At 42.4% G+C, this 26598-nt stretch overlaps 2 protein-coding genes across 2 annotated transcripts in view; one reads left to right on the top strand and one right to left on the bottom strand.

Moving 5' to 3' along the window:
• adamtsl5 (ADAMTS like 5) overlaps positions 1–17619 on the top strand; it is a 30541-nt gene extending 12922 nt beyond the window's left edge. The window contains exons 3-13 of the mRNA XM_023408417.2: positions 1865–2037; positions 2257–2317; positions 3033–3138; positions 4403–4530; positions 7569–7692; positions 11338–11424; positions 11965–12128; positions 13207–13417; positions 14663–14794; positions 15198–15269; positions 15352–17619. Of these exons, the coding sequence (XP_023264185.1) occupies positions 1865–2037; positions 2257–2317; positions 3033–3138; positions 4403–4530; positions 7569–7692; positions 11338–11424; positions 11965–12128; positions 13207–13417; positions 14663–14794; positions 15198–15269; positions 15352–15686 (1593 nt within the window). The 3' untranslated portion in view covers positions 15687–17619. The remainder of the gene's footprint in view (positions 1–1864; positions 2038–2256; positions 2318–3032; positions 3139–4402; positions 4531–7568; positions 7693–11337; positions 11425–11964; positions 12129–13206; positions 13418–14662; positions 14795–15197; positions 15270–15351) is intronic.
• Positions 17620–18228: 609 nt separating this feature from the next.
• LOC111656629 (serine incorporator 4-like) lies at positions 18229–26309 on the bottom strand (the record flags this gene model as incomplete). Its single annotated transcript, XM_023408423.1, has 5 exons — positions 18229–20649; positions 21048–21201; positions 22110–22222; positions 22328–22454; positions 26214–26309. Coding segments are annotated over 5 exons (698 nt in total), but the record flags the coding sequence as incomplete, so codon positions are not given.
• Between the last annotated feature and the right edge of the window lie 289 nt (positions 26310–26598).

The following is a 26598-nucleotide window of genomic DNA, read 5'->3' on the forward strand; positions in this document are numbered from 1 at the left end:
CCCCCCCCCCCCTTTGCCTTTAAACCGGTACAACTTCTCCTCAGTACACCTGCTCACAGTTCTTCAGGTACTTGGTAAGTAGGTTGTTGCGGCAGCTTGGAGAACCTGCCACAGTTGTTCTGTGGATTCAGACTGTCTCAGTGTCTTCTGCCTCTTGATCCCAGACTGATGTTCAGGACTGTGGGGGCCAGACCATCTGTTGCAGTTAATCTGATGTAGGAACTGATGGAGAAGTCAGAAGTGAAGTGAATGGGAAAAACTCCAAGTTGTGATATGAAAATAAAAATGTCAGTAAGTGTTTTTAACAAGACAGCGGAGAGTCACACCCCACTGCTGCTGCTGTACAGTAGCTGATCTGATTACACAGCGGAGAATCCTGCTGCATGAATCTGCGTATTAACGAGGGAGGAGTCGTGAAAGGAGGACAAGTCGCATTAAGTCGCGTTTGGTTCACGTTCTTACTCACATCTGGCCTCAGAGTCGATGCTCGTGTTGCGCAGCAGATACTTCAGATGACTCTGACTTCAGCTCCTCCTGATAGAAAGTCAGCTGGATTGTTTGAATGTGTGTGTGTGTAAAGAGTTAAAAGAGTGTGTGAGGCAGCTCCTGTTTGAGAAAGCTGTGGGAGCGCTGCCAGTTTCAGTCCTCCTCCAGGGCACAAACTCTGGAATGTGTTTGAGCAGCGCCATTGAGATTTCTCTAATCACTTTTATTGTTTGGCTCTGATGATCCTGATCCACCAGGCTCACAAGGTTTTTTTTTTTATTTATGTACCACCTAGTCTTTGAATAGATTTATCTGCCTGTTGAATTCATGGCTATAAATAATGTGGGTTTTGTTCGGCAGCACACACATACACACACTCCCCCCAACAAACTTTCACAAATGATATCCCATCATTCTGCCAACACTGTCTCTCTGTTTTCCACAATCACACACACACACACACACACACACACACACACACACCAACACACACCAACACAGGGATTGTGAGCTGCTGACAGTTGCCAGTTGCCACCTGACAGCTTTGAAATTGCAAGACAACACTGCAGAGTGATGCTGCAGAGTGATACCAGAGGAGCAGAGAGCCTTGTTCACCCTGTAGTTGTTAGTGTTTGCTCTCTCAGCTGATGAGGATCCGACTGTGCACAACTCCACAAGTAACTTTTCTGCTGCTTTGATGCTGCAGCAACAAAGTTTACACTGCTGACTGTTTTGTCCATCACTGTTTTTCTCTCCAGTTTTAGTCGGTTTTGTGGTCAGTTTTTTTTCTTTGTTTTCTTTAGATCAGTGCTACAAGAAATGAATATTAAAGTGGAGGTTGAATATATTTCACGTGTTTAAGTGTACACTTCATTTTGAATATTTTTACCGCTTTATCTTACTGTCAAACAGCCACCTACCAATAGCTCTGTCTGACTCAAAGTGGAGTAATACAGTGCGCGTCATAGGTGCACCTTTGTGTAATAATACGGTTCAACAGTTCACAAACTGTAGTAAAGGCCTCTAAGTCGCAACAGCTAATTCCACTTTTTCTAGTGTGTTGTTTTTCTGTCTGGTTGCCCATTAAAATGTTCCACTGAGAAGATACTGTCTTTTAAAGGGAAGTTTGTTTGAGGTATTTGTGAAGTGTGTTTTCCTTGATTGACAGGTGTCTCAGTCTCAATCTCAGCAACACACTTCGTTATGAAATTGTGTTGTGGTTGCTGATGATGATGTCAACATTAAAGTGGTTGTGTGTGTGTCTCTCTGTCTCTCTCTCTCTCTGTTGTTCTCTCTCTGTCTCTCTCTCTCTCTCTCTCTCTCTCTCTCTCTCTCTCTCTCTCTCTCTCTCTCTCTCTCTCTCTCTGGTCCGTCTCAGACCTCCTGGGTTTCTGCGTGGGGTCCTTCCGGTGAGGCCTCGTCGGGGCGCCTGGCACGTGCCCGACGGCAGCTGCACTACAGGAACGAGTGGGCATCATGGAGCGGCTGGTCTGTCTGCTCCCGCAGCTGTGGGGGTGGAGCCTCAGTGCGGACGCGTACCTGCATCACCAGGTAAATAACCCAGCAGAGCAACACGGTTCAGTCTATACGCAAGGGAGAGGAAATTATATTTGTTTCTTTCTTGTTTGATTTCCAAAAGATTTGCAACATCAGCAATAAGTGACAATGAAAGATCTTTGTTCAACCTGACACTACAGCAGCATGTTCATTCACTACATAGTTTCTGTTTGCCACACTTTGTCCCATAAATCTCTTTGTTCTGTGTCCCAGGAACCCGGTGGGTGGACCATGTGCAGGAGACCCCAGACAATACAAGATCTGCAACACCAAGGTCATTTCAGCATAAAGGTTTTTACACTGTATGAGAAACTGACTTTCAATGGAAACATCTTAGAACAATGGCTAATGTTTGCTCCACCAGTTGGTCATAAAGGTGTGTTCGGCGCAGGTGTAGCACCTGAGGATTTTCAAGGTGTGATCTGGAATTTTACTGACAAATTAACCTGCATCTTCACCGCACTGCACCTCACAGTGGTGCTGCAGTCGGGTATCAGACCTGCTATTGTGTCGGAAACGTGCTGAGAGGTCAGCGGCGGTGTGTGTGTGTGTGTGTGTGTGTGTGTGTGTGTGTGTGTGGGTAGGTGGGTGGGTGTGTCACTGTTGCTCATATTGATCAAAGGAAAAACACACAGATGGGTTGCAGCGTGTTTAAGCACGCTTGAATGTGTGTGCATGTGGCAGTTTGTACGATGTGTCGACGCCTCTCTCTCTGCAGCACTTCATGATACCAACATGAGGTTTAGACGGCAACAGTTTGGTTCCCATTAACCGTTCTTTTTAGGATGAAGACTCGGTTTCAGGGTTAGGAGACTGGGTCAAGTTTAGGGTAAGAACTGAGGTTAGGTATGAAGTTGATATTGTTACGTTTCAGATAAACTTCCGGTGAATGATGGTCCTCACAATCCAATACTACTTCCTCACAGTGTGTGTGTGTGTGTGTGTGTGTGTGTGTGTGTGTGTGTGTGTGTGTGTGTGTGTGCGTGCAGGAGTGTCGTCCCGGCTCTGAGGATTTCAGAGAGATGCAGTGTGCTGCCTTCAATGACAGACCGTTAGTGGCGGGAAACTCCTTCAGATGGACGACCTTTCATGGAGGTCAGTGGGACAAATCACCTCTCGCTGCTGAAGACTTGTCGTTTGGAGATACAAGGTTTTCCACAGCAGTGGTATAAACACACACGTGATTTGTCCACTTTAAATCTACAGAGGCATGGAAATACATAATACATAGACATTAAAATAGCATTAAACAACAATAACGACAGATTTGAATAAATGAAAATATTTAAATAACTCATATCAAGATTGCATAAAATCAGGTGAGAAACTTAGGACACCATTTCAAAAGAACTCCTGCGTGAAAAACAAGCAAATGCAAACAAGATTAAAAGGATGTTACTTATGTAATTTATTGGTAAGCTGCAACAAATGTGATTGGATAAAAGATATTCATAGTACTGTACCATGAGAAGTGTAACCAAGTCAGCTTTTCTGGTCCGAAGTCATCTGCAGATGGAGAAGACTTGAGAATCCAGTGCTATCATCACAGTCCAGAACCAGCATGATTCCAATCAAACAAAATATCTAGACCTTTTTTTAAATCATTTCAAATAGTACTATTATTTTTAACTTATTGTTATCTATAACTATAAGCTCATTTGGGATCTCATATAATGATTGTGAAAATTGTCTGCAAACCATTAAAATACAGATGTAAAATATCCAGTTGAGAATGAGAATATTTTTAGCGAATCCCGTTAATGACATAAAGCATCTGAAAAATCACACTGATGCTAAAAATTAAATCCGATGAATAAGACCGGCTCATTGATTTTCATCATTGCCAACAATGACTCACAGAGATATTAATGCTATATAACAACTATATCAGCGGACAAGACTCCAAACTTGAAGTATTAAGTGTTTTATGTGTTTATTTATTTTATTAACTATTAACTACGACCCAGGTCAAGTGTGAGTCAGGTGAATGAAACTTTCCACGCTCTGCCTAACAAACAAAATTCACATTCGGTGCTCAGATCTGAAAATACCAGCTGTGGTAGGGAGTGTGTGTTTTCCTCTGTCTGCCCCTCAGTTACTGTGTTGGTAGCAGTCATGTGGTAAATTTCCCATGCTGCCATGACTCCCACGTCTACTATCAGACCTGCTGGGTGTTTAATCTCACCTGTGTTATGAGTTTTCCCCATGACACTCCGCTCCCTCTCCGCTCTCTCCCAGTTTCTCCTGTTCACCTCCTGCCTGTCTCTGTTTGTCAGTCACCTCCCTCCCTGTCCCTTTGCCTTTGCCTATTTTCCCATAATAAACTAATGAGCCACTGACTGGACATCTTCCCTGCCAGGCTCTAACCCCTGTGAACTGAGCTGCCTGGCCCTGGGTCACAACTTCTACTACAACTTTGGCCGTGTGCTCGATGGCACAGCCTGCGACAAGGAGCCTGGAGCGGTGTGTGTCAACGGACGCTGCCTGGTGAGTGGAAACAATATGTGTGTGTGTGTGTGTGTGTGTGTGTGTGCGTGTGTGTGTGTGTGTGTGTGCGTGTTTTGCCTTCATTTGGTGTTCAGTCATGCTTATTTCAAAAATGGCTTATTATTATTTCTAAATATTTCAAAATAACTTTTTAGTTAAAGCTGGATTAGTGAGTTTTCAGTCTGTAGGGGGCAGAATAACTCCACAACACACAGTCCTGACAGATCATTACATATGCCCACTATTCCCTGAAGTTGTTATGAATAAGACAGTTGCCTATTTGTACATCTACCTGACAGAGTTGTGTTTCTGTCTAATTATTGAAGTATCAATATTCACTCTGGTTTGGTCTCCACCACCGTCTGAGAAAAACAACTGGCTCTTCAGCTGCTAAATGTCCAACTTTCTTCACCAGCTGGTCTCTAACTTTGTCCGTCAGCTGTTTGGTGCTGGGCAGGTAATGGACAGTGGGTTTATTGATGAAACAATATGCCGCCTGCTGCAGCCGGGGGAGACGGTGCTAATGAAACCAAACCACAGTGAAAGTATCCTAGAACAGAAACTATGAGGTAAAAGAGGCTAAAAAGCTTTGCAGTGCTTCAGTGGTTTGTCAGTGACAGCGACACCTTTCACTTTGAGTCTTTTGATTCAGTGATGATAAAAATATATATATTTAAGTTTTTCCTATAAATTTGAGCTTTTCTTTAGCAGCATACACACATACACACCTCCTGATTATTAAGTCTGAAGAATTTCATGTCCATGCAAACCATAGAGGTGCTCCAGCTGTCAGGAGAAACTGAACAGGACCTTTCCTTCTGGGCTTCTTAGCTCCTCCCAGTTTTTAACCTTTGGTTTGATGCAGATTCAAAATGAGTCTGGACTCAGCTGAAGTTTCTCCCTCTCTCTCTCTCTCTCTCTCTCTCTCTCTCTCCTGTCTTCATTCCCACTCTGTTGTGGTATAAGTGATGTTGACCACTCCGACTGGAGCTCTCTAGAGAAGTGAACTCCATGCTGCGTGTTAGGGCCAGAGTGCACTCATCAGTGTGGACTGCAGCCTTCGGTTAGCATTACAGCTCTGCCCAGCACTCAGTCCACAGTCCACAGTCCAGAGTCCCGCTCCCACACCCAGTCTGTCCCCTCCTCACCCCTCCTCACCCCACCTCACCCCTCTCACCCTCACACAGATGGAAATGAACTTGTGTCCCTCGGGTCCTGCAGCACATGCAGAGTAATGGCATATATACGTAACACTAAGTAGACACATCTGCTTCATGACGGTTCACTCACAGTCATATTAAGTTATTTTTACACAGCTGACAAAGAATGAACTTTGTCCGTGTTTACATATGTCTATATATATGTGTGTGTGTGTATGTGTGTGTGTGTGTGCGCACGCTAACGTGTGGCATGTGATGTTAATAAGTGGATTTATGAGCCGTGGACTCGGACTGGCCGAGGTCAGAGCTGCACAGGGCCTGGAACAGGAAGCAGATGCAGCCTGCAGCTGGTGTGGACGGCTGCAGGTCACAAACTGAGATCAGACTGCAGAACACACGGCTGGTTTGGACGCAACGTGTATGTGTGTGTGTGTGTGTGTGCGCGCATGTGATTTATTTGTGCAGTCTATGTAGATGCTCTTGCACAGCTAATTTTGCAGCGTTAACAGTTTTGTTTTTGATCGATGTAATTATCTAATGATCTAATTTCATCTTCTGACAATCAATGTAATTGTGAGAAAATAGTGAAAATCATCTGACATCACATGTCGTCAGTGCCCAGGGGACGTCTTCAAATAGTTTGTTTGGTCTGGCAGAGAGACCAGAACCCAGATTTGGTTTTGGTTTTTGATGGTTAACATCGATTTAAAAAAGAAAGAAGAGACTGCAGCCACGCTGGCCGCTCTGTGAGGATGTACTCTGATGATCTCAGGCAGATCACTATGTTAATATACTCACACTAAACAGCTGAGCATGAAGGAAAAATCATTAGTTTTGTGGATATTTGGTCATAAACAAAAGAACTGGACAGATTAAAATGTAAACTTGCTGGTGGCACTCGATGAAAAGTCCTTTTTTTCTGCTGTCCACCCAATAGTTATCAAAATGTCTGACTCAAAACCAAAGAAGTCAACCTCATGGTGGCGCTACAAAGGATCACTAAAGTTATTATGATTCCTCCTCTGGAGCCCATGAATGCCTGCACCTGATTTCAATCCAGTTGTTGTTGAGATATTTCAGTCTGGATCAAAGTGGTTGCTCGACTTAAACTGACTGTTATCAGTTAATATTTGGCTGACCAGTCTATTAATTGAGTAACTGCTTCAGTCTTAGTCCGACCCCATCTAAAAAATGAAAACAGAGGCTGCGTGCCTGTGTGTTTTGTGGTGTTGTGCAGGACCGTGGTGGCTCCCTCATTTGGGCCCTTGTGCACTCTGTTACCTTGTCACCGAGGATTCATTCCTGTTGTGCACACACACAGAGTGGTTTTTTTTTTGTGTGTGTCTTTTAAGGGGCTTAGGGGGATGATTATAGGTTCTCTCTAGATTATTGCTCTCTCTTGCCCGGGAACCTCCCCCTTGATTGGTTTGCTCTGCGGAGCGGGAGATGAAGGCCACAGAAGAAAGCGGTCACTGTAATCTTTCCAGCAACAAGATTCTCATCACACCATAAACCATCCGGCTCGTCCTGCGTGCTCTTTGCTTTGGCATTTTAACGTTTACAGAGACATCTCTACGACCTGTCCTCCCTTCTCCAAGCCCTAAACTGCTGTGTTTTTCTCCAAAGTAAATGTTTGTAAGAAGGAGAAATTGACAGAGAGAAGCAAATAAGAGGAGCAGAGAGAGTGGAATGAGTTGAGTCATGGCAGAAGATTTGAGGCGACTGTACAACAAAGAGAAACCAGAAGGGAAAGGTTAGAAGTTGCCAGGGCTCCTGTCAGAAAATGTGTCAACACACTGTCAGGAAACAAGTTTCAGCAGAGACATTCAGCCGGATCAGACTGTTGTTTCCTAAACAGCTGTGTGCTTTGTCGTACAGAAGCCGGGATGCGACTCCATCCTGGGCTCAAAGCAGCAGGAGGACGCCTGCATGGTTTGTGGAGGACACAACACCACCTGTCTGCACCACAAGAACGTGTACCAGAGCAACAGTCTGGAGGCAGGTAGGATACACACACACATTCACACATACACACAGACAATCATCATATTGTCTCCAGGAGGAATCAATTGCAGCAGTTTCAGGCCGACACTCTCTGGGATAATTCCAGGCGCTGTTTCTGTTTTCGCTCCCTAGTGTTATTAGTCAATCAGGATTAGTCAAGAGGTCATTGTTCTCCGATAAAGTGAACATTAACCATGGAAACAGTTTGTGCCAAACCAAAGCATTTGGCTGCCGTCCAGGAGGAAATTCAGCTAACAACAGTTTCTCCAAAATTACAGTTCTTAAACTTTCAGGAAGAACACCGAGTTCCTCAGGCCAAAGAACGACTCTCTGGCTCAACGCCACCAAAACTCTTTCTACCTACAGTGGTACCTGCAGCTCAGAGGTTAATCCAGGGTCTGACTGTTCACAGCAGACATCGACATCTGCAGGGCTTTTCTTTGCTTTGCCCATATAGATAAACATTCAGAGGTAGAAGAAGAACTTTGGATTGGATTAGATAGCGAATGATAAAAATATGATCCTTGTGCTTCTGAATTCATGTGACTTTCATTTTGCTGGGACACGTGCAGTGTAAACCAAAACAAACTGAGCGCAAAAATGCAGCAAAGATAAAATTTGCTCCGTCTTTTACTGCAAGAGAAAATTAACTGTTCAGTGTTCAAGCAGTGGAGGCAAACATCCAGAAAAATAACACTCACAGTTCACTTTCAGTTCAAAGATCTATGCAAGTTAATGTGTACAAGGATGAACAGTAATTTGCAAGGAATTTCTTCACATTTGTCGCAAACATTCACTTGGACTAAAGGAAGAACTGATTAGAGTTTGGTGGTCAAAGGTCAAGGTCACTGTGACCTCACAAAATAAGTCTTTGGCCGTAACTCATGAATTCTTACGCTAATTATGACGCAGTTTAACTCAAATGTGCATAAGGATAAAATGAAGTGATGACATTTCATATCCAAAAGGTCAAAGGTCAACTTCACTGTGACATTATAATGTTCTGCAAAAACACATCTGGCCCTTCAGTGCTGCAGCTCAGGAAGGGGAGATTGTGACCGTATTTCCTGTAACTGGTTGGTGGAGCCACACAACCGCGAGGCGCTGATCCCAGTTACTTAATGCAAAGCACCACATTCGCTCGTAATCTCTGCAGTGGTTTTCTGACAAGAGCTGCTCGGCACCAAGTCACAACATAGAGAAAGTCGAAGGGTTCCTTATTTACACAGTGTTTCCTAACTAATACGCTACTTACTAGCTTGTGAGCATTGAAACACCCACAGCAACAAGCAAGAAATGGCAGAGATGTCACATGGTTTGTTCAGCGGCTTAATGAGACAAAGGGGACAAAAAGTTTTAGATCCTGTGTTGGCCTCTCCTGAGAATTGAACTGAATTGTGAAAGTTACCACATCATGGACACACACACGCACTCACACACACACACACACACACACACACACACACACACACACACACACACACACACACACACAAACACTCACACGAGCAGATAGAAAGTACCCAACACCTCTGGTGTGCGACTTGGCTCAGTAACACTGGCCTCCTCACACAGCTCTGAGGGCGGGCAGAGTGGAGCTGACAGATGGGAGCAGCGGCCATAATGGCGCAGATTGAGCAAGAAGAAAACAGGCTGATAATGGCCGCTTTGTTTGGGCTCCTCCGCAGCCTTGGGAGGTTTTCTCTCTCCTCCTGCAGCTGCGTTTCCCCACGGAGGGAAAACTGATGGAGGGCAGCGGCACTAAAATCGCTCCTCACAAGGTCAGACGCCGGTGGCCCCGAGCTCATCGCCGCCCGTCTTTGACTCTGACATTTCCTCAGTCACAGTGTTGCGTCTTCATAGAGCTGAAGCCCCGCAGATGAACCCTGTGCATAGCTTCTCTTTGAAACGGGTAAGCAGGAGCGACCGGAGTTACACGCTCTTCACAGGCCGTGATGAATGGAGTTCATCCTGGAGCTGCTTTTCACTCCAGAACAGCAGGAGAACATTAGAACAGCAGGAGAACATTAGAACAGCAGGAGAACATTAGAACAGCAGGAGAACCACAGAGCTGCTCCTGCCTTCTTTTTGTTTTGGCTCAGAATTGAAATATCACTCTATAATCTACGGTCGTGATCCAGCTCATTCATAAATCATGTCTCTTTGTGCTTGTGAAGCACTTCTTTCAAACATCAATCGCAGTTAATCATTAATGACGTCACTGATTCTGATCGTTTTATAATGACAGACAATCATCAACCAAGATACAACCTGCCAAGACCTCTTCAAAAGACCATAACTGTATCTGATTATTAATCCATATTATTTGTGTGTTACTGATTACCTATCAGTTACTCATTGCTGAAAATGGCAGATGCTAATTTAATGTGCTATTTGAAGATTTACCCTGAATATAATGTGCATAGTACAAAGGCCTGCAGCAATCTATATTGTTGAGTCACCAAACTGTAAAATTCAGAAACGTGCAGCGTTGCTCAGTGCGACAACAAAGTGAAAGACACAAGAATTGGCATTAAACCCAAATGAAACGGACACAACAGAGAGTATGATGATGAAAAGAAAAAAAACATTTGCATTGGTAGAAATACCGTATGTTAGAGGACAGGACATAAATCACCAGACTATGAGTAATAAACACCAGGTGCTGCAAGTCATGTTGGATCTGTCTGGTTGCACATCTGCATGAGCAGACGTGTCCAGTTGTGTCTTTACACTGTTTTCTACAGTCGTGACAATAAACCTCTTTAATATATGTGTCTACATTCAGTATGTCCTACATTCTCTCAGGGTGTTGCTGGTGCATGTTAATTGTATCTTGTGGATGTGTGAGGTGTAATTGACATGCAGTCATTCAAGTAAGCACATGAACAGTTTGGGTGGTGTATGGGGAGAAAGAAAAGATTTCACCTCAGGTGATTCCATGATTATTATTTACATGATGCAAAATCATAAGCTCCAAAATAAGATATTGTGAGGTTGTCCAGGGATGATTCGGCCCTGATCTGCTACCTGCTGGATCTACTTTAATCCTCCAGGTTCACACAAAGTTTGCAGGCAGGTCTGTGAATGTGTGTGTTTTGTTGCAGCTGTTGTCTGTGCATGTGTGGTAAAAAGCAAGTTTCATGTTGTAGTCAATCTTCAATTCAGCTCCTCACAGTTGATGTTTAGCAGCGCTTCTTGTCAGAGTCACAATCTCTACACTCCAATGTGAATTTAAATGCCCCTCTAACATCAAAGATGTTTTTATTTTGGAACATTTACATGACTTCTCATTGTGTTTGACCTCTCAGTTACTTTAAGTCACATCCCAGCACACCACTGTAAACTGAACGCTGGCGTACATCCAGTATCATCACCGCAATGCACCAGCCAGTCTGAAGGGATCAGTGTGTGACTTAACTTTTAATGTTCACCTTCATTTAGATTCAAATCACTGGAACTTTAAAAGCTTCTCTTTTCTTGGCCTCATTTTATGTTGTTGTAAAGCTGCTCTAAGAGCAGGGCTCGTGTCCCTGCTTGTAAAAAAACAGATTTTTCCTTTGATCGTGTGAAGTAATAAAAAAAAGGAGGGGGGGGAATAAAATTAGAACCAAGCCTCTAACTGAGTGTCTCTGTTGGCCAGCCGGACCCTTTGGATACAACGAAGTGGCCATGATACCAGCTGGAGCCACTCACATCCGAGTCACAGATAACAGCAGGAATTATCTGGGTAAGATTCATCCTGTCACACACACACACACACACACACACACACACACACACACACACAGTTTTACGCTTTACACTGAGGAACTCACTTCACTGGCTCCATCTCTGCAGCCACTTTAAATTAAAGCCGAGACTTTCAGTGACTTCCTCTCCCCAGAGACAGGAGGGACTCAGCACTCCCATCTGGTCTCTGGACCTGCTGTGTGTTTTCCAGGCAACATAATAACCAAGGGCGTCTATTCTCATCCTTGTTTATGAGACTAAAATAAAACAGGCGCCAAAATGGCACACGCTGCGGTCTTGAGCGGGACGCCCGTAAAGGCTTTATCTGACCACTGGGGCAAGGCAGGTGAAGGTACTTGATTCCATCTCATGTCATGGAAAATCTCTCTCCCTGCGCTGCCATATATAGCCAACTGGCATATTTCTGCCTCTGACAGCCTTTACCTCAACGTGACCCACTGATATGATGAAGAGCTAATTTCACTCACTTCTCAACACTGAATAACACCAAACTTTTCCATCTTCTCCCCTCGCCCAGCTCTCCAGAACGGTCGCTCCCAGTTTGTGATCAACGGTAACTGGAAGATCAGTATTCCAGGTGAATACAATATAGCCGGGACCAAGCTGCTGTACCGGCGCTCAGCAGACACCTGGGAGAGCTTCGAGGTGACGGGACCCACCAAGGAAGACCTCCATCTAATGGTGAGAGTCCCAGAGGACGCTGGAACACGACAGCTCGGCCGCCGTTGCCATCTTGTCCCAGAAACCAGATAAAAATCCTCACATTTAACAGAGTTTCTGAACTTTGACTTCATCATAAAGCCCTTGTAAAGGTTTTGATCGTTTGCATGTGAAATAAGTATTTATTTTAGATCAGAACAAAGGCTGCACAGTCAACCACATTGCGCAATATGCTGTTAACTTTAAGTTATTCGAGCATTTCACCAGGTTTGAATAAGTAATTGATTGTTTCCGTTCAGGCTCCATGCAGGTATTTCACAAACAGACCAGGCAGCTGCTAACCATTGCTTCCCTCTGACATCGTGTAAGGACGTTGGTCTGTGTGTCCTATGAAGTATGAATACAGCAGCAATCATGACTTCCTCCTGGAGGACTGTTACTCTGGTTTATTGCCTGAAATTCATCCTAGTTCTTCTTTGATCCCTAATCTTTATGGTAAAGACAACTTTTGGGACAACAAGCCCAAAAAGCAATTGATGTGTCTTTCATTTAGTTGCCATGCCTTGTTGTTCATCGCTCACTTAATTTAGTTAGCCAGGGGCAGTCACCCTCTTTATAACTCAAAGAAAATAGTTCAATCAAGATCTGATCCTGTCTTTACTGAACTCCACTGTGTGTTGTACTCCTCAGCAAATACATATTTGGGCACACATTGGTGCAAATGACTTGTGAGTTCTGACACAGAGCTAAGAAAAGTTGTTCGAAAAGTTAAGTGTGAACACAACATTCAGCTAACCGCAGCAACAGCAGCAGGTCACGTCAGCTGTACTGACCAAAATCTCTCCTTGGGTTTGTGTTTTCTCTTCAAGCTGGTTTACTTGACCATAGATGGTCTAAGAGGGAAAAGAGGTATCACTCTGTAATACTGCAGTACAATCTTTGTAGTTCACCAACAGAGTGATGCGTCGTTGGCTGATCGCATCAGGTCAGTGTCAGGATCTCGGACCTGGACCTTGTGGTGATATTGTTTTAGCAGCTAAAAAAGGTTCATGTGTCCATGAAGCCAATAAAGATGTTTCCATGCCGTCCTTGTGTGCAGGTGCTGGCCACAGACAGTAACTCAGGCATCGAGTACGAGTACTGGCTGCCACCAGACCAGTACGCCCTCTACCATGGGAGGAGGAGTCCACTGCGTCAGGCTCACCACACCGCCAGCTACCTGCCCTGGGATCAGCCCACCACTACAACCACCACCGCCACCACCACCACCACCACCCGGCCTCCTCCAGTCACCACCCAACCCCACTGGTGTAAGACCTGCTCTCCCCAGAATCTAAGCTAGAAATATCATCAGTGGTTTTTGTAGTTTTTTGTTTTTGTGGAGTTTCCTTTGACATGGTTTAGGTAGATATGGACTGAAGTTTAATTTCCTTTCCAACTAGAGTCGGCTTTATTGCCTGTACATGAGTAACCTTTGACCCCAAGTCTGCAGCAGCACAAGTGTGATATTTTCAAATGAATTGGAGGACGTATTAGAACTCGGTCAGGATTGTGTTTCTGATACATCGATCCCTGCACACCCTCACATGTGTTTCCATGTCGTACTAGTAGTAATTATTAGTATGTAAACTGAATAAAGCAAACAATCGCAACGAACCGACAGGAGAACAAGGGAGATGTCAATCAATCACAGTTTGTTAAAAACGATTCATCTTCAGGTCACATTTGATTCATAAGCTGCAGAGGAATGAAGCTGGATGATGAGCCTGCAGTGCATGTGTGCTGAATCTCTCCCTGCCGCCTTAAATGCTGATGGAAATCTGCACGCAGCCCGAGGACTTGTGCTTTCTGTCAGAGTCCATCCAGTGCTGTAATAAATCTAAGTAGCCTCTCTGGAAACGTTTTCCAGCTGATGGATCTGAGCCAAAACAGAACTCTTATTGTTGCCAGGAATGGTGTGTTGACTGTTTGTTAGGTTACAAGGTGAGATTTCCCATCACAGAGTTTGGTTTGTTTTGAGCAGGATGAGGTTAGAAAGTGTGAAAAAGTAGGAAGCGTATGAGGAATCCTTGCAGGGTTTTGTATTTTATGTTTGTGATAAAGAACATTTGTTTCTTGATGCCATTTTCACGTGAAATTGGGCTGTTTACACGCCGCAGGCATTTTGCAAGAGGTCTCATGTTTCATTACAATCAGATCCGTGTATCCACACAAAGAAACTGCTGTGCCACACACTAAGCTGCAGTGTGCCAAATCAAAATGAGCCACAGCAAACGTGGCCAAACTAACTGATGCATTTCAGGGCAAAATGATGTGTTTACATTCAATGTAGGTTAGACGTGATCACATGAATAAAGTACCATCATCACAAATTTAGAGACCCTCTGTATTTTTGCATCAGTTTTGCAGTGTCTGTTTTGATATTACCTATATGTTAATGACTAACAACATTTTTTAACATTAAAATAATAAATAATAATATATACACAAATAATAAGTCCTGAACCATTTAAAAACCATTGTTGACCGTGGGTGTGTGATTTTGTGTTCACTAGTTTTACGGCCTGTGAAGCCGCCGCGCCAGTCAGGCCACCACAACCGCCGCCAGCGCCCTCACCAGCCCATCCTGCCCCGCCTGGAGCGGGAGGAGAACCACAGAAATCTCCTGCCTCAGCCTCCACCTGGACGTACGTTCACCACCAGATTTTCTGATTTACATGTTGTAGCTTAGCTGGCTATGTATTCTCGAGTCAACCTGGGTTTTGGTCAGACTTTGGAAAGTGAAACGTGATCACGTCCACGACAGGACTTGGATGATGACTAGATGATGCAGCTTCTGATGGTCAGAAGCTCTGCAGGCTAATTAAGACATTCATTTTCTACTTCAGAAATGAATAAAGAAAGGGAGGGTGTAAATAAGACACTTCTGGAGTTGTTAGAAGGCTCCTTTGATGGTTCTTTGCTCAATGCCTTCTCACTTAACTCAAAAGGCAAGCGAGTGAGTTTCTTAACATGTTGACGTATTTCTATAAGGTCCAGATTTATATCATGTCCACACCTGTCAGCTTATTTCTGCTGTTTACTCTTCAGGATATTGTGGAAAATGTCAGCGTGTTAAAGGTCGAAGGGAACGCCAGAGACAGTATTGTCAGAAGGACTTTGGTGAGTCTGAATCTTGTAGCTTTGCTGTTTTTAAATAGCTTGTGACAGAAGTTTGACATGTCTGTTGAAATATTTGTGTTAGTGTTCCGGGGCAGAGTCCTTGGGAAGCTGTACAGAGGCGAAGAGACGCGCTACGATATCCAGATCATCCACACCTACCGGAACCGCTTCCGTCTGGAGCACCGGGAGTTCCTGTGGGTCCCTAATGTGTGTGACTGCCCTCAGCTGGAGGAAGGGAAACAGTATATACTGATGGTGCGTCGTCACATTAACTACGAGCACACGCTGAACCGCATCCTGCTGGAGGAGGAGAGCTACGTGGTGCCATACAGACCCAGAGAGGACGAGCTGCTGCGACCGCTCGAAAGACTCTGCAGCAACAGAGGACCCAAACATCCGGCAGAGCTGAGGCGATGAGTGTGAAGACAAACTTTGTGTGTGTGTGTGTGTGTGTGTGTGTGTGAGTGTGAGTGAGTGTGAGTGAGTGTGAGTGAGTGTGTGAAAGTCAGAGAATGATGCTCATGCTGAAGCTTTATTCACCGCCAGTGTTTCATTTCTGGACCTTCAAAACATCAGCGGACTCCAAAGCCTGATGATTTCCAGAGTGGTGTCACTGGACAGAGATGAAAGTTGGATTCAACCTCATTTGAAACTCGCCACATTGAGAAACCAAAAAGACTCATGTTTATTTAAAAGCCTGACCAGCTTACTGTACCGTATAGAGCACTTTAGGTGGACGATTGTGCCCACCTTTAAACACATACCAAAGAGAAGAATATTTACTGAAATGGCCTTTTTGTTATTGCTGATTTTCCACAGCTGTCATTTAATTTTTTTTCATATTATTGTATTTGTGTGTGTGTAAACTTAAAAGAAAAATTCACCTCAGAACACAGAAACGGCTACTTAAATACCCTCAAACACAAATTTGTCCCTTGCTTCTTTCTGGGAATGAATCATGTGTTCGGACTAATCCAGATGTTTCCAGCAGCTCAGTAAAGTTTGTATCGCAGCAAATGCTTGTGCGATATAAAATATGAGTGAGGTTGTCTGAACACACAGTGAACACACTGCCTGCGTTGTGTATGCGTGGTGGCTGCTGTCGCTTCTGCGGAGAAACACACTGTGTCTGTGTTCACACCGGCTGCGTCACAGCTGCTGCAGTTCTGTCTCTTTACATTGAGTTCGCAGGTTACATGAATGTTGGATTTCTTTTCATTGTTAGTTAATTTCTGATTTATTTTTGGCAGAAAATGTAAGTAAAATATCAGTGCCTCCACATGCAGCTACTAAAATGGTTAAAAAATATATTCATATTTCTTCATGTCTGTGTCATATTCAGATTCAGACATAGACAACTATAGTGGAAGTTGTCAGTTTTATGTAACATCAACAAATCTTTCCTCTGCTCATTTTTGCTAGGAGACACGTGTCATATCGTGAAAAATAGGCAAGATGCAGAATCTCTAGATCATGTGATGCTGCTGCAAGGCATGTGTCAACTCTAACCTGTTAACATGGCCACCGAAATGAAAACAAAGGCGTTCTGCAGCCGCGACGCACACACCACGCAGCCAGTGTGTTCCTGACCTGAGATTCCACTGTTTGTGTTGAGGACGTAATTCAATGTGAGTAATCTTTTTGAAATGGGAAGAATTTTCAGCTTCAGAACTCTGTTTCTCCACTACAGCCACAGAAAAACAAAATGCAATGCAGATTCCACCTTTAACAATGTTAACGGAGTCTAACTCTGCTACCACTTATTTTCCACCTTTAAACAGAAGCTGCATGTAACTGCTAATTAGATTATTAAAATGTTTAGATTTGCTACAAAATGTGGAATCACAAAATACTGAACATCATACAGTGACGTTCAGCTGCATGACCGGTTCTGAAGGTGGATTTTTCTTTTAGCTTTCACTCCAGATATCTAACAACATATCGCTTCACAATGTATTTATGTATAAAAAAATAAGCTTAAATCATAACACTTTACTCTTGCGTCACTCGTTTAATGTCTTTCACAGTGTTTCGTTTTTTATAGTGTTTTAAATCAGGTCTGCTTTGTGATACTTTACATGAAAGACAATATGAAATATACAGTATTTTATTGTGTGGCACCGATTAGCTGCAAATATACTAAAACATATTGTTTTTTGTTTTTATTTTTGGAGAAAATTTGCAGCCGTCTGTCAGTAGTTTGTGCCCTTTGTTATGCATTTGAAACCTCATCTACATGTGCCAAGAGTTTCTTTGTACATCTGTCCATGTGGTGTATGGATGATAATGACCCACTTTCTTGATATAAAATCATTATAGAAGTTAAAAAAAAGCAACCGTTGCAACATAATTTGGATGTAATGTAGTAGTGATTTTTGCTCTTGAACGCACAGCACAAAGGTGAACAAACCAAGCATGAGACCAGCAGCGTTTGTAAGAAAACAATGTATTTACAAAAATGCTTTACATCTACAACAAAGGAAACACTGCTCTAAACTACAGATAATATAACTGTATATATATATATATGTGTGTATATATATATATATATATATATATATATATATACATATACATATATATATTTTCTTATTTTCTTTTTTTTTTTGTTTGGACTGAGCCAGCCGCTCATTAACCGTAAAGAAGTCATCACAGACACTCAGCTCAGTTTCCCTTCAGTCGAGGGGAGAGATGGAGAACTCGTTCACAGTTTTCCATCATCAGCAGTAACCTTTCGGGGAAGAGGGGGTATTTTTTTTAGATTCATAACATAGCTCACCTCAGCGTCTTGGAGACACGACTACTTCGTTCACAGTTTTCCATCATCAGCAGTAACCTTTCGGGGAAGAGGGGGTATTTTTTTTAGATTCATAACATAGCTCACCTCAGCGTCTTGGAGACACGACTACTTCATCTGAAGGCATGAGACAGAAAGCTTCTGTCCCTTCTGGAATTCAGATTTTATTTTTTATTTTTTATTTTTTTAGCACTCCTGGTTTCAAATTGAGTATCAAATGCATAAAATATAATGTAAACAATCACAGTTCACTCTATTATTAATGGATTTAGAAGTGAATGATGTAATGTAAAGCAACATACTTGCTCCTCATTATAAGTCAAATGCAAACAATTTTTTTGCCCCAATTAAACAAGCAACAATTAAACAAATCTATTATGTTGAACTTTGAAGAGCACCATACATTTCAGTGTAGCTGCCTCTCAGTCGCTCTTCTGTCACTGAGCGTTTAAAAATCAATGTTGTGAAACGATGCAGAGAAAACACTGACAGAGAATCTGTTCATCATCTGATCTTTGGACATTTCAGGTTTTATGTAAATGCATGAACAAATTTCTCTTTAGCTTGAATGTGGAATGAAGAACCAGTCCAGGAGTGGCCTCTTTGACAGGTTGACACAGTTCATAATTGAAGGAGTGCTTGGCTCTGTTTGGACTATTTCTGGTGTGTAACTGTTCACACTAAATGAAATAGTTCATGCTGTTAATCTCTGTAATTCCACTGTGACTTTTCCATTCATTGTCATGACAGCAGCTGATTTCAGCTTCAGGTTTTGTACTAATTTACAGAAGTGATAAAAAAATATCATTATAACACTGGAGAGAAAAATGCTTAATAGATGTTCAAGCAATAGTTACACATTCTGCCTATTCATTTTTCTGATGAGAGTAAGACTGACACTCTCATGTCTGTGCATTAAAGGGGTTATACGTAAGTTTTCTTTGCTGCTGAATGTGGTTTCTTGTCAGGAGCGGGTAGTGGTGATGGTGTCTTAACAAAAGCTTCAGCCAGATTACAAGAAAATACAGCCTCTCTCTCAGCACTACTTCTTCAGGGCAGCCTGGACGCTACAGTGACTCGGTATTGGAAAGTGATGAGGCGGGCCAACCGGGCTCAGGTTAGCTGGTTAGCATGCTATCTTCAGTAGAAGAAAAGAGGTGATAGAAATAAACGCTAAACAAGAAAGTTGCTTTCCGCCACTAGAGACAGCTGTTCTAGACTGGTAAGTAAATGTAACATTGGCTACATAGCAATAGCCAAAACTTGCATATATCAGCCTAGCTGGTTAGCTTTAACTTAGTATAAAGACTGAAAAAACTGAGGGTACAGCTCACCTGGCTCTGTCCCTCTGAAGCTTCATCATTAACATGTTATATCTCCTTTGTTTAATCTGTCCACAAACAGAAATGTAAAATCAACAGGTGCCATTCCTCTCCAGGTGTAATGTATTTCCCAAAACATTTAACTTTTTTGAAGATTGTATTGTAACTTGGTAACTGAATTTGATTGCAAGATGGGTCACCAATTATATTGACTTTTAAGTTGTGAAAATAAAAAATAAATAAAAGATGATATAAAAACTTAAAATGGAGAGAAATCTAAAGTTCTGCTTCCAACCGAACACTTCACACACTGATTTCACAGATGAAACTACAGAGAAAACGTCTGTTATGATGTTTGGTTGAAATGACCTGCCTAAATATTTTCAGTTCACTTCTTCAATTATAGATGTTATTGACTAGAACCAGCTATGGTATTTGTTTGACCTTGCACTTGGTTCTCTGTTCCAGCATTGAGAAAGATTTGTTCATGATCACAACCGTCCACTGCCAAAGATAAGAGGACTTTGTTTTTCAGGGCAGAAAAAAAAGTAATTAGGACGTGTGCTTCTGTAGCAACATTACAGCAAATATCTAGAATTCCTCCTCTGTTACAATATTAAAAGTCTAAATACAGCCAAAAATTTAAAATAACACTAAAATGAAACAGTAGAAATTCATAAATTTATCCAACTTTACACAGACTTACTGTAATTCCCACATTAAAGAGAGTGAGCGTTCACTCCTTCAAATCCCTTTGGCAATTCATACTGTAAATGTGTTTCCAAACCACAGTCAAGTCCTTGTTAGTGGTTTAATTTTATGTTGTGCCTGTGACATCAGGGCTTCACCAAGTTCTTCACGTATCAACAGGGCGCTAAGCCTCCTGATTGGTCCTTCTCACAGGACTGTGAGTCTTTGACCTCTGACCGCTGTGACCTCCATTCCTGAAAATCCCCTCCTGCGGGGCACCACGAGGAGGCTCGGAGTCATCTGACCTCTCGCCCACGTCTCGCCACGTCCGCCTCCCTCCTGCCCGGCCCCTCACAGAGGCTGTCAGACGCTGACAGTGACGTGACGGGAGGATGCTGAGCGGCGTTTGATACGTGAGCGGCGAGGTCTGGATTCAGACTGACAGCTGCACAGAGGGCCCAGCAGCAGCCAGAGGTAGAGGATCACACAGGCCCAGCAGGACGACATCTTCACCCAGAAGGTAGACCAGCTGCCGTGGGTGAAGGTGGTCTCCAACACTGCCGACTCATAGCTGGAAGAGGACAACACAGTTTTAACTCCGCCAGATGAAGCACTTAGGAACTGGTGGAAAATTATTAGGATGAGAAGTGAGGCCAACATTGTTTCACGTTTTTAAAAAATCAGCGTAATTCTTATTTCTCTGAGCCTCCCATTAGGAAAAACTGAATACCCCAAATATCTCAAAGTAAGAAAACAATTGAAATTATTGAATTCATTGAAGAGGACCCACCCCCACTCTCCCAAACAGTTTTGATGACCGCCTTTCAGCTAAAATAAAAAATACATAACCCTCCACTTTTTCTGCATTCTAATAATTTTCACACAATCTCTTAGAAATCATGAATATATTAATGAGAGGGTCAGTGTTTCGGTGAAAACATTAAGAGCTAGTGAGTGTCATTAACTGACCTGAACCAGTTAGTGAGGGTCATCATCACGTACAGCGAGGCCAAGAAGAAGACGAAGTGGAAGAAGAAGTAGCTGTAAGCGACTCTCTGGGTCTCGTTGTGAATGACCTTCTGACAGCCTTTGCTCTCATCGTCGATCACAAACTCCTCTTCAGCTGAAACAGACAGTTCGTAGTGAGAGTTTCTGTCACTGCAGCTTGAGCCTGCAGCGACTCCCACAGTGAAGACTGTAAATCCATTTCAGCAAGAGACTGTTAGTGAACTGGAGGAACAGCTGCTTCATTAATGCCACGAAGCAACAGGCTCATTAAAGTGGAGATGGTTGAATTTAGTTATATTTGAAATGGTTAAGTTTAGCTTAATGAAAATTATTTAAATGGTAAAACGCTGCTGCGCAAAATTTAATTTTGTTTGTTCACTTTCCGACTAAAAACACAATATTTAGATTTACTGTCCATCTATTATTTAATATTAGTACAAGTACACACTTGTTGAGGCTGCTCTGTAAGTACATTTTTTGCCTCCAATCTACAAATAACAAAGCTGCAGTTCCTCTAATGGCCACTAGGTGCTTGCCCAGAAAATTTCTTTGATAAAAAGTAAAAACCTTTTCCCAAAGGATGTTATGGTTGCAGCATCTACTGTTGACTTTTGTCATTTGTCTTAATAAAAACAATAAAGATCATACTACTAATACTTTCATTAAAGGTACCCTGTGATGTTTTCTTGTAAACAAATATTCAGTGTTCATACCAAAGCACAGTGTGTATCCTTGACTGAACAACTGTGTTGAATGCATTTCATAAAACATGTGCAAAGCTGATTTTTTTAATATTCAAAATTGTGCATTTTCATGCATGTTTACTCACTCATGGTCCACTTCGATTATTTTGTGTTTGCCTTAAATTATAATTTCTGGACCTAATTACTGGAAACAGTGACCTAGTAAATTTGTAGATGACAGCAATGGAAATAAAAGTTGGAAACCGGAAACTTTATTGATATAAAAACACAATACAAAGTTCTCTTAATATGACAATAATGAAATGTAAACTGTTCAAACCTTCCTCTTCCTCGGGGCAGCAGAAGCAGCAAGTTGCTTTCTGGAACTCATAGCGGTAAACTTTGATCATCCAAAATGGACCGAACACCTCTGCCAGGTAGGAGGCTTCGTTACTGCAGGCAAATTAGATTTGAACACATTTGTCCTGGTCAGACATTCAGGGGTCAGTATTATACACAGCTCATGTTTTAAATGGTATTTGTTTGCACATTACTCACCATGCAAAGAGCACACAGCAGTACATGATGGCCGCTCCAATGATGGCGACAGCATTGCCTTCATTCTGGATGCCATCTTGTCCCACACTGGGGTAACAGACGGTCATGTTCATGCCCTGGTACACCACTGACACAGAGAAGAACACAGCACGATAGGTTCAGTGATACAAGGAAACTGTGTCCTGTGGTTTTCTATCAGTTTGTCAAAATCTCTTTCTGCATTAAATGATTAGAGGCGGTTTTAATCAGCACTGAGACAAAACAAATAGATACACAGTCCATATTACTGTGTACCAGAAACTGCATCACAGTTTTTACTCATGAGAAACATATAAACTGTCAATTTTGGTGTAAGTAAGTTCATAACAACTAGTAAATCCAGCACTTCCTGTGTCAGCACCACAGAGAAAAGATGCCACATACAATTCAAGTTGTTGTGTCACTTTCTTAATTTGCAAATTTGCTCTTTCTTCTTCGTTTCTTAGGAAATGCCTTTCTTTCTTGTAAAAGAGGCTTCGGCTGCACTTTCCCTTCTGGGACTCTCCTATAGGCTCACCCTCTGGACACTCTGGGGCAAAACAGAGCACTCACAAATATGTACTGTATGCTCGCACATGCACATGCATGTGCACAAGCTCGAACTTCCAAACATACAGACACACGCACACAGACACACACACACTCGAATACACACAGAAATCCAGCCCAACCTCCAGAGGGTTGTTTCGGCTGGCTGTGAATTCCTGAGAAAAGTTTTGTGTTTGTGTGTTGTGAGGGAGAGAAGAACCTGAGCTCAGTGAAAACAATGGCTAATTACAGGGCTCAGACTATATCACACACACACACACACACACACACACACACACACACACACACACACACTCACACACACACATACACACAAACACACACACAAACACACACTTCAGGTCAAGAGTCATGAGGGGAGAAAGAACATGGCCTGCTCTTTGAGTTGTGTCTTTTCAGTTGCACTTTAGACTAATTCCTCCCTTCCTAAGGTGTGTGTGTGTGTGTGTGTGTGTGTGTGTGTGTGTGTGTGTGTGTGTCATTCATAGTGAGGTCATAGAACAGACTAAGCCTTCCGGGGACAGACTAGCCAAACAAAGACTGAAGAAGACAGTAACGAGGATGGATCTCTTTGTCTAATGTGCACACACAAGTAGACACACACACACTCACACAAACACAACTTTACACACTCCACTGCTTTATAATATTTCATTTCCACCTCCTGTTGCTTATTTATGTGTGTGTGTTTGTGCATATGTGTGTGTGTGTGTTTCGGTTCAGAGTGTACGTTGAAATGTTGTTTTTATAGCAGACTCACAGTGCATATTTTCCCAGCAAGTTGCTACAATGTCCTGCGCTGCCCCAGGACTTTCACATACACCTACTGTACACACTCATACTGTATACACACACACGCACACACACACACACACACACACACACACACACGCACACACACACACACACGCCTATGCCTCTGTGAATACCAGCATGTTGAATACAAAGGAAATCGTGAGACGTAACTGAGTTAAATACCTTAAAAATAATGGTCATTATTAATCTACCACCACAAAATCTATGTTTGGAGTAGCAGTTAGCCACCTCCCCACAAACCTCTCTGCTCTGAGAAGTCTGCTACCTCACAGAAGACGGGCATCCTTAGTGGGCATTCATCCCAAAAATAGCCGTGTGTTAAAAAAGCACAGGAGGCTGCGCTGGTGCTGGTGGACACGGTCGTCCAGCACAGCATCTTGTTGGATGACGCTGTGTTGTGGAAAAAATTTGAGTTTTATTTAAAGTGTTGATCCATAAGAAGATATATTTGTGGTTTTAAGAACCAAAAATCATCTCAATGTAGTTTCACTTACTCAATGTAGTAATTTGCCGCTATGCTGGATCATCAATATGCAAAATAACAAGCTAGTTTGATCTTGGCCACAAAAACAAATTCCCTCATCAGCCTGTGCTGTGGCTGTATTATGTTCTTGTATCCTCTGAAACTAAACAGAGACCTGTTTAGTCTGTTCTCTGCTGAATTTCTCCCTGTACACTTGTTGAATATTGATGCTAAATCACGGCTATGGAGAGTAGCCCTCCCTCGAGTAGAAACACCAGATGAGTCAGTTACTTTTCCATTTCTGAAAGAAAATGTCTGGCATCATAGCAGCTGGAAATGTCTGTTCATCTGCACAATGTTTGACCAGGAATGGAAGTATAGAGCGATGTGGGGCATCTTAAATGGTTACACTTGACAGATAATACACTACACTCAAACAGTATTTCCTGGCAGATCTGAACAATACATTGCACTTTATCTGTTCACCGGATGAGCTGTGTGAGAACATATGTAGTGACGCTGCCTGGCTGTGTTCCTCTGTTATTATGTTGTCAATGGATCCATGAGGAATGTGAAACAAATATCCTTCAGTCTGGCCTCACCACAGGCCACCAGCCCAGCAGGCAGCATGTCAGAGCACATCTCATCCCAGATTATCTGTGTGTGTGGGGGTGTGTGGATGTGTGTGTGTGTGTGTGTGTGTGTGTGTGTGTATACATGTATATTATTTGCGTGTGTTCCATTTAGATGCAAACCCCAGATAAGACATGGGCCTCTAAAAAGCCATTGCACTAATGTCTCAGTCATGTGGAGGCTCTTTGTCTTACCTGGAGCCAACAGGTGAGTCATTATGAGAAGAGTAAAGGCAAATTATGGAGGATTTTACCGTAAGAGTATGAGTGAGTGGGTGTGTGTGTGTGGAGGGGGGGCTCTTCAGTATTAAGTCTATGTTGTACAGGATGATGAGGTTCAACCAAACAATTTTGATACATTCCACAATAAGAGGATTTCATCCAGTGATGAAAATAAAGGCTAAGATCAGATTTTTTCAAGTCTAATATAGTATCCTCATGTCCATATGAACAAACTGAAAGTCATTTGTAATCATTCCTCCAATATGTAAGTGTTGTCTATAAGAAAGTTTTTAAAAAAAAATTTTAATTTTTACTATTAAATTATAGGCTAGTGAAATCAGTTTTTCGTGTTAATATATCTCAGCTGCAGCTTGGCAGGGAAACACTGTCTGCAGAAATATGAAAAAAAAAAATATATAAGTAAATTAGATTAAATTAAATCTACATTAAATGTTTTGGCCACTTGGGGGCAATGTTGACCTATCATCACTAATAAATTGTCTTGGTGAACTTGTTAGCATAAAGTTGATTATTTAGACAGAAACTGGGCAACACACGTGGTCATGGTCTCCATCAGCTGAACAGAAAAACATTTGTCCCTTTAGCTGCCAAGTGCTCCACTATGCTCACCAGCTAGTCGCTGACTGTGTCTGTCTGTTGCGTGGTGCTGAGCAGGTGTGCAGCGGGTTTTTAAGAGTTGCTGAAAGAAACTGGACATGACGCAATTAAAGTTGTGGGTTGTAAACCAAAACAACTAGGCTGAGAGATGCTAAAATGGTCTGTAAGGCTGAGGGGAAGAGCGGATTTGGGTTATAATTCCCTGTGTGTTTGTCCTTATGAGCGACCATTTTCACATAGTCAAGACTCATTGTTCATTAAAGGTTATTGATTACTGCACCTTTAAAGAAAAACTCACAGTGTCCATTTCCATTCTATTCAAAAATGTGTCATTATCAACAACATTTCAGCACAAAAAGGATTGGGAGCTTCTTCCTTTCACGTCCTGTACCATATGTTTCATTTTTTAATCAAAATATCGAGTATAACCTCCTCAAAAGTGTTTGTATTCATGTTGAAGGTTTTGGTGTCAGTGTGAACGTAGGACAGAGACACACTGCTCAGTGTCTCTATGGAGCCTCTGCTCTGTCTGGTTAGTGAGCATTACCTTTCTCTGGTGGGCGGCTGGACAGAGCGGAGAAGGTGAGGTACATGACGTAACAGCTGATGATGGAGGCCTGGAGGAGCCCCGACCGAGGCTGCTCTGCAGAGACAGAGAGAGTCAGGGTCAGTTCACACTCACACATGCACACACATTTCAAGCAGGCAGTGGGAGAATATATTCAGATCCCTTACTTAGTCAAAAATAGAAATACTCTACATTACTATGATTAATTTAAGTAAAAGTAAACAAGTATTACAAGTTATACATACATAGTGCACATGTTGAAAGTACTGAAATGAAAAAGCAGAGTTTTTCTTTTCAGAGAGTTAACTTATTGATTCATTTTTATTTATGTGTTATTAGAGCCTTATATTTGGTTTCACCTTTT

This window comes from Seriola lalandi, unplaced genomic scaffold (genome assembly GCF_002814215.2).
Source record: "Seriola lalandi dorsalis isolate HSWRI2012SDOR001 ecotype SW California unplaced genomic scaffold, Sedor1 jcf7180002054361, whole genome shotgun sequence".
Lineage (NCBI taxonomy): Eukaryota > Metazoa > Chordata > Actinopteri > Carangiformes > Carangidae > Seriola > Seriola lalandi.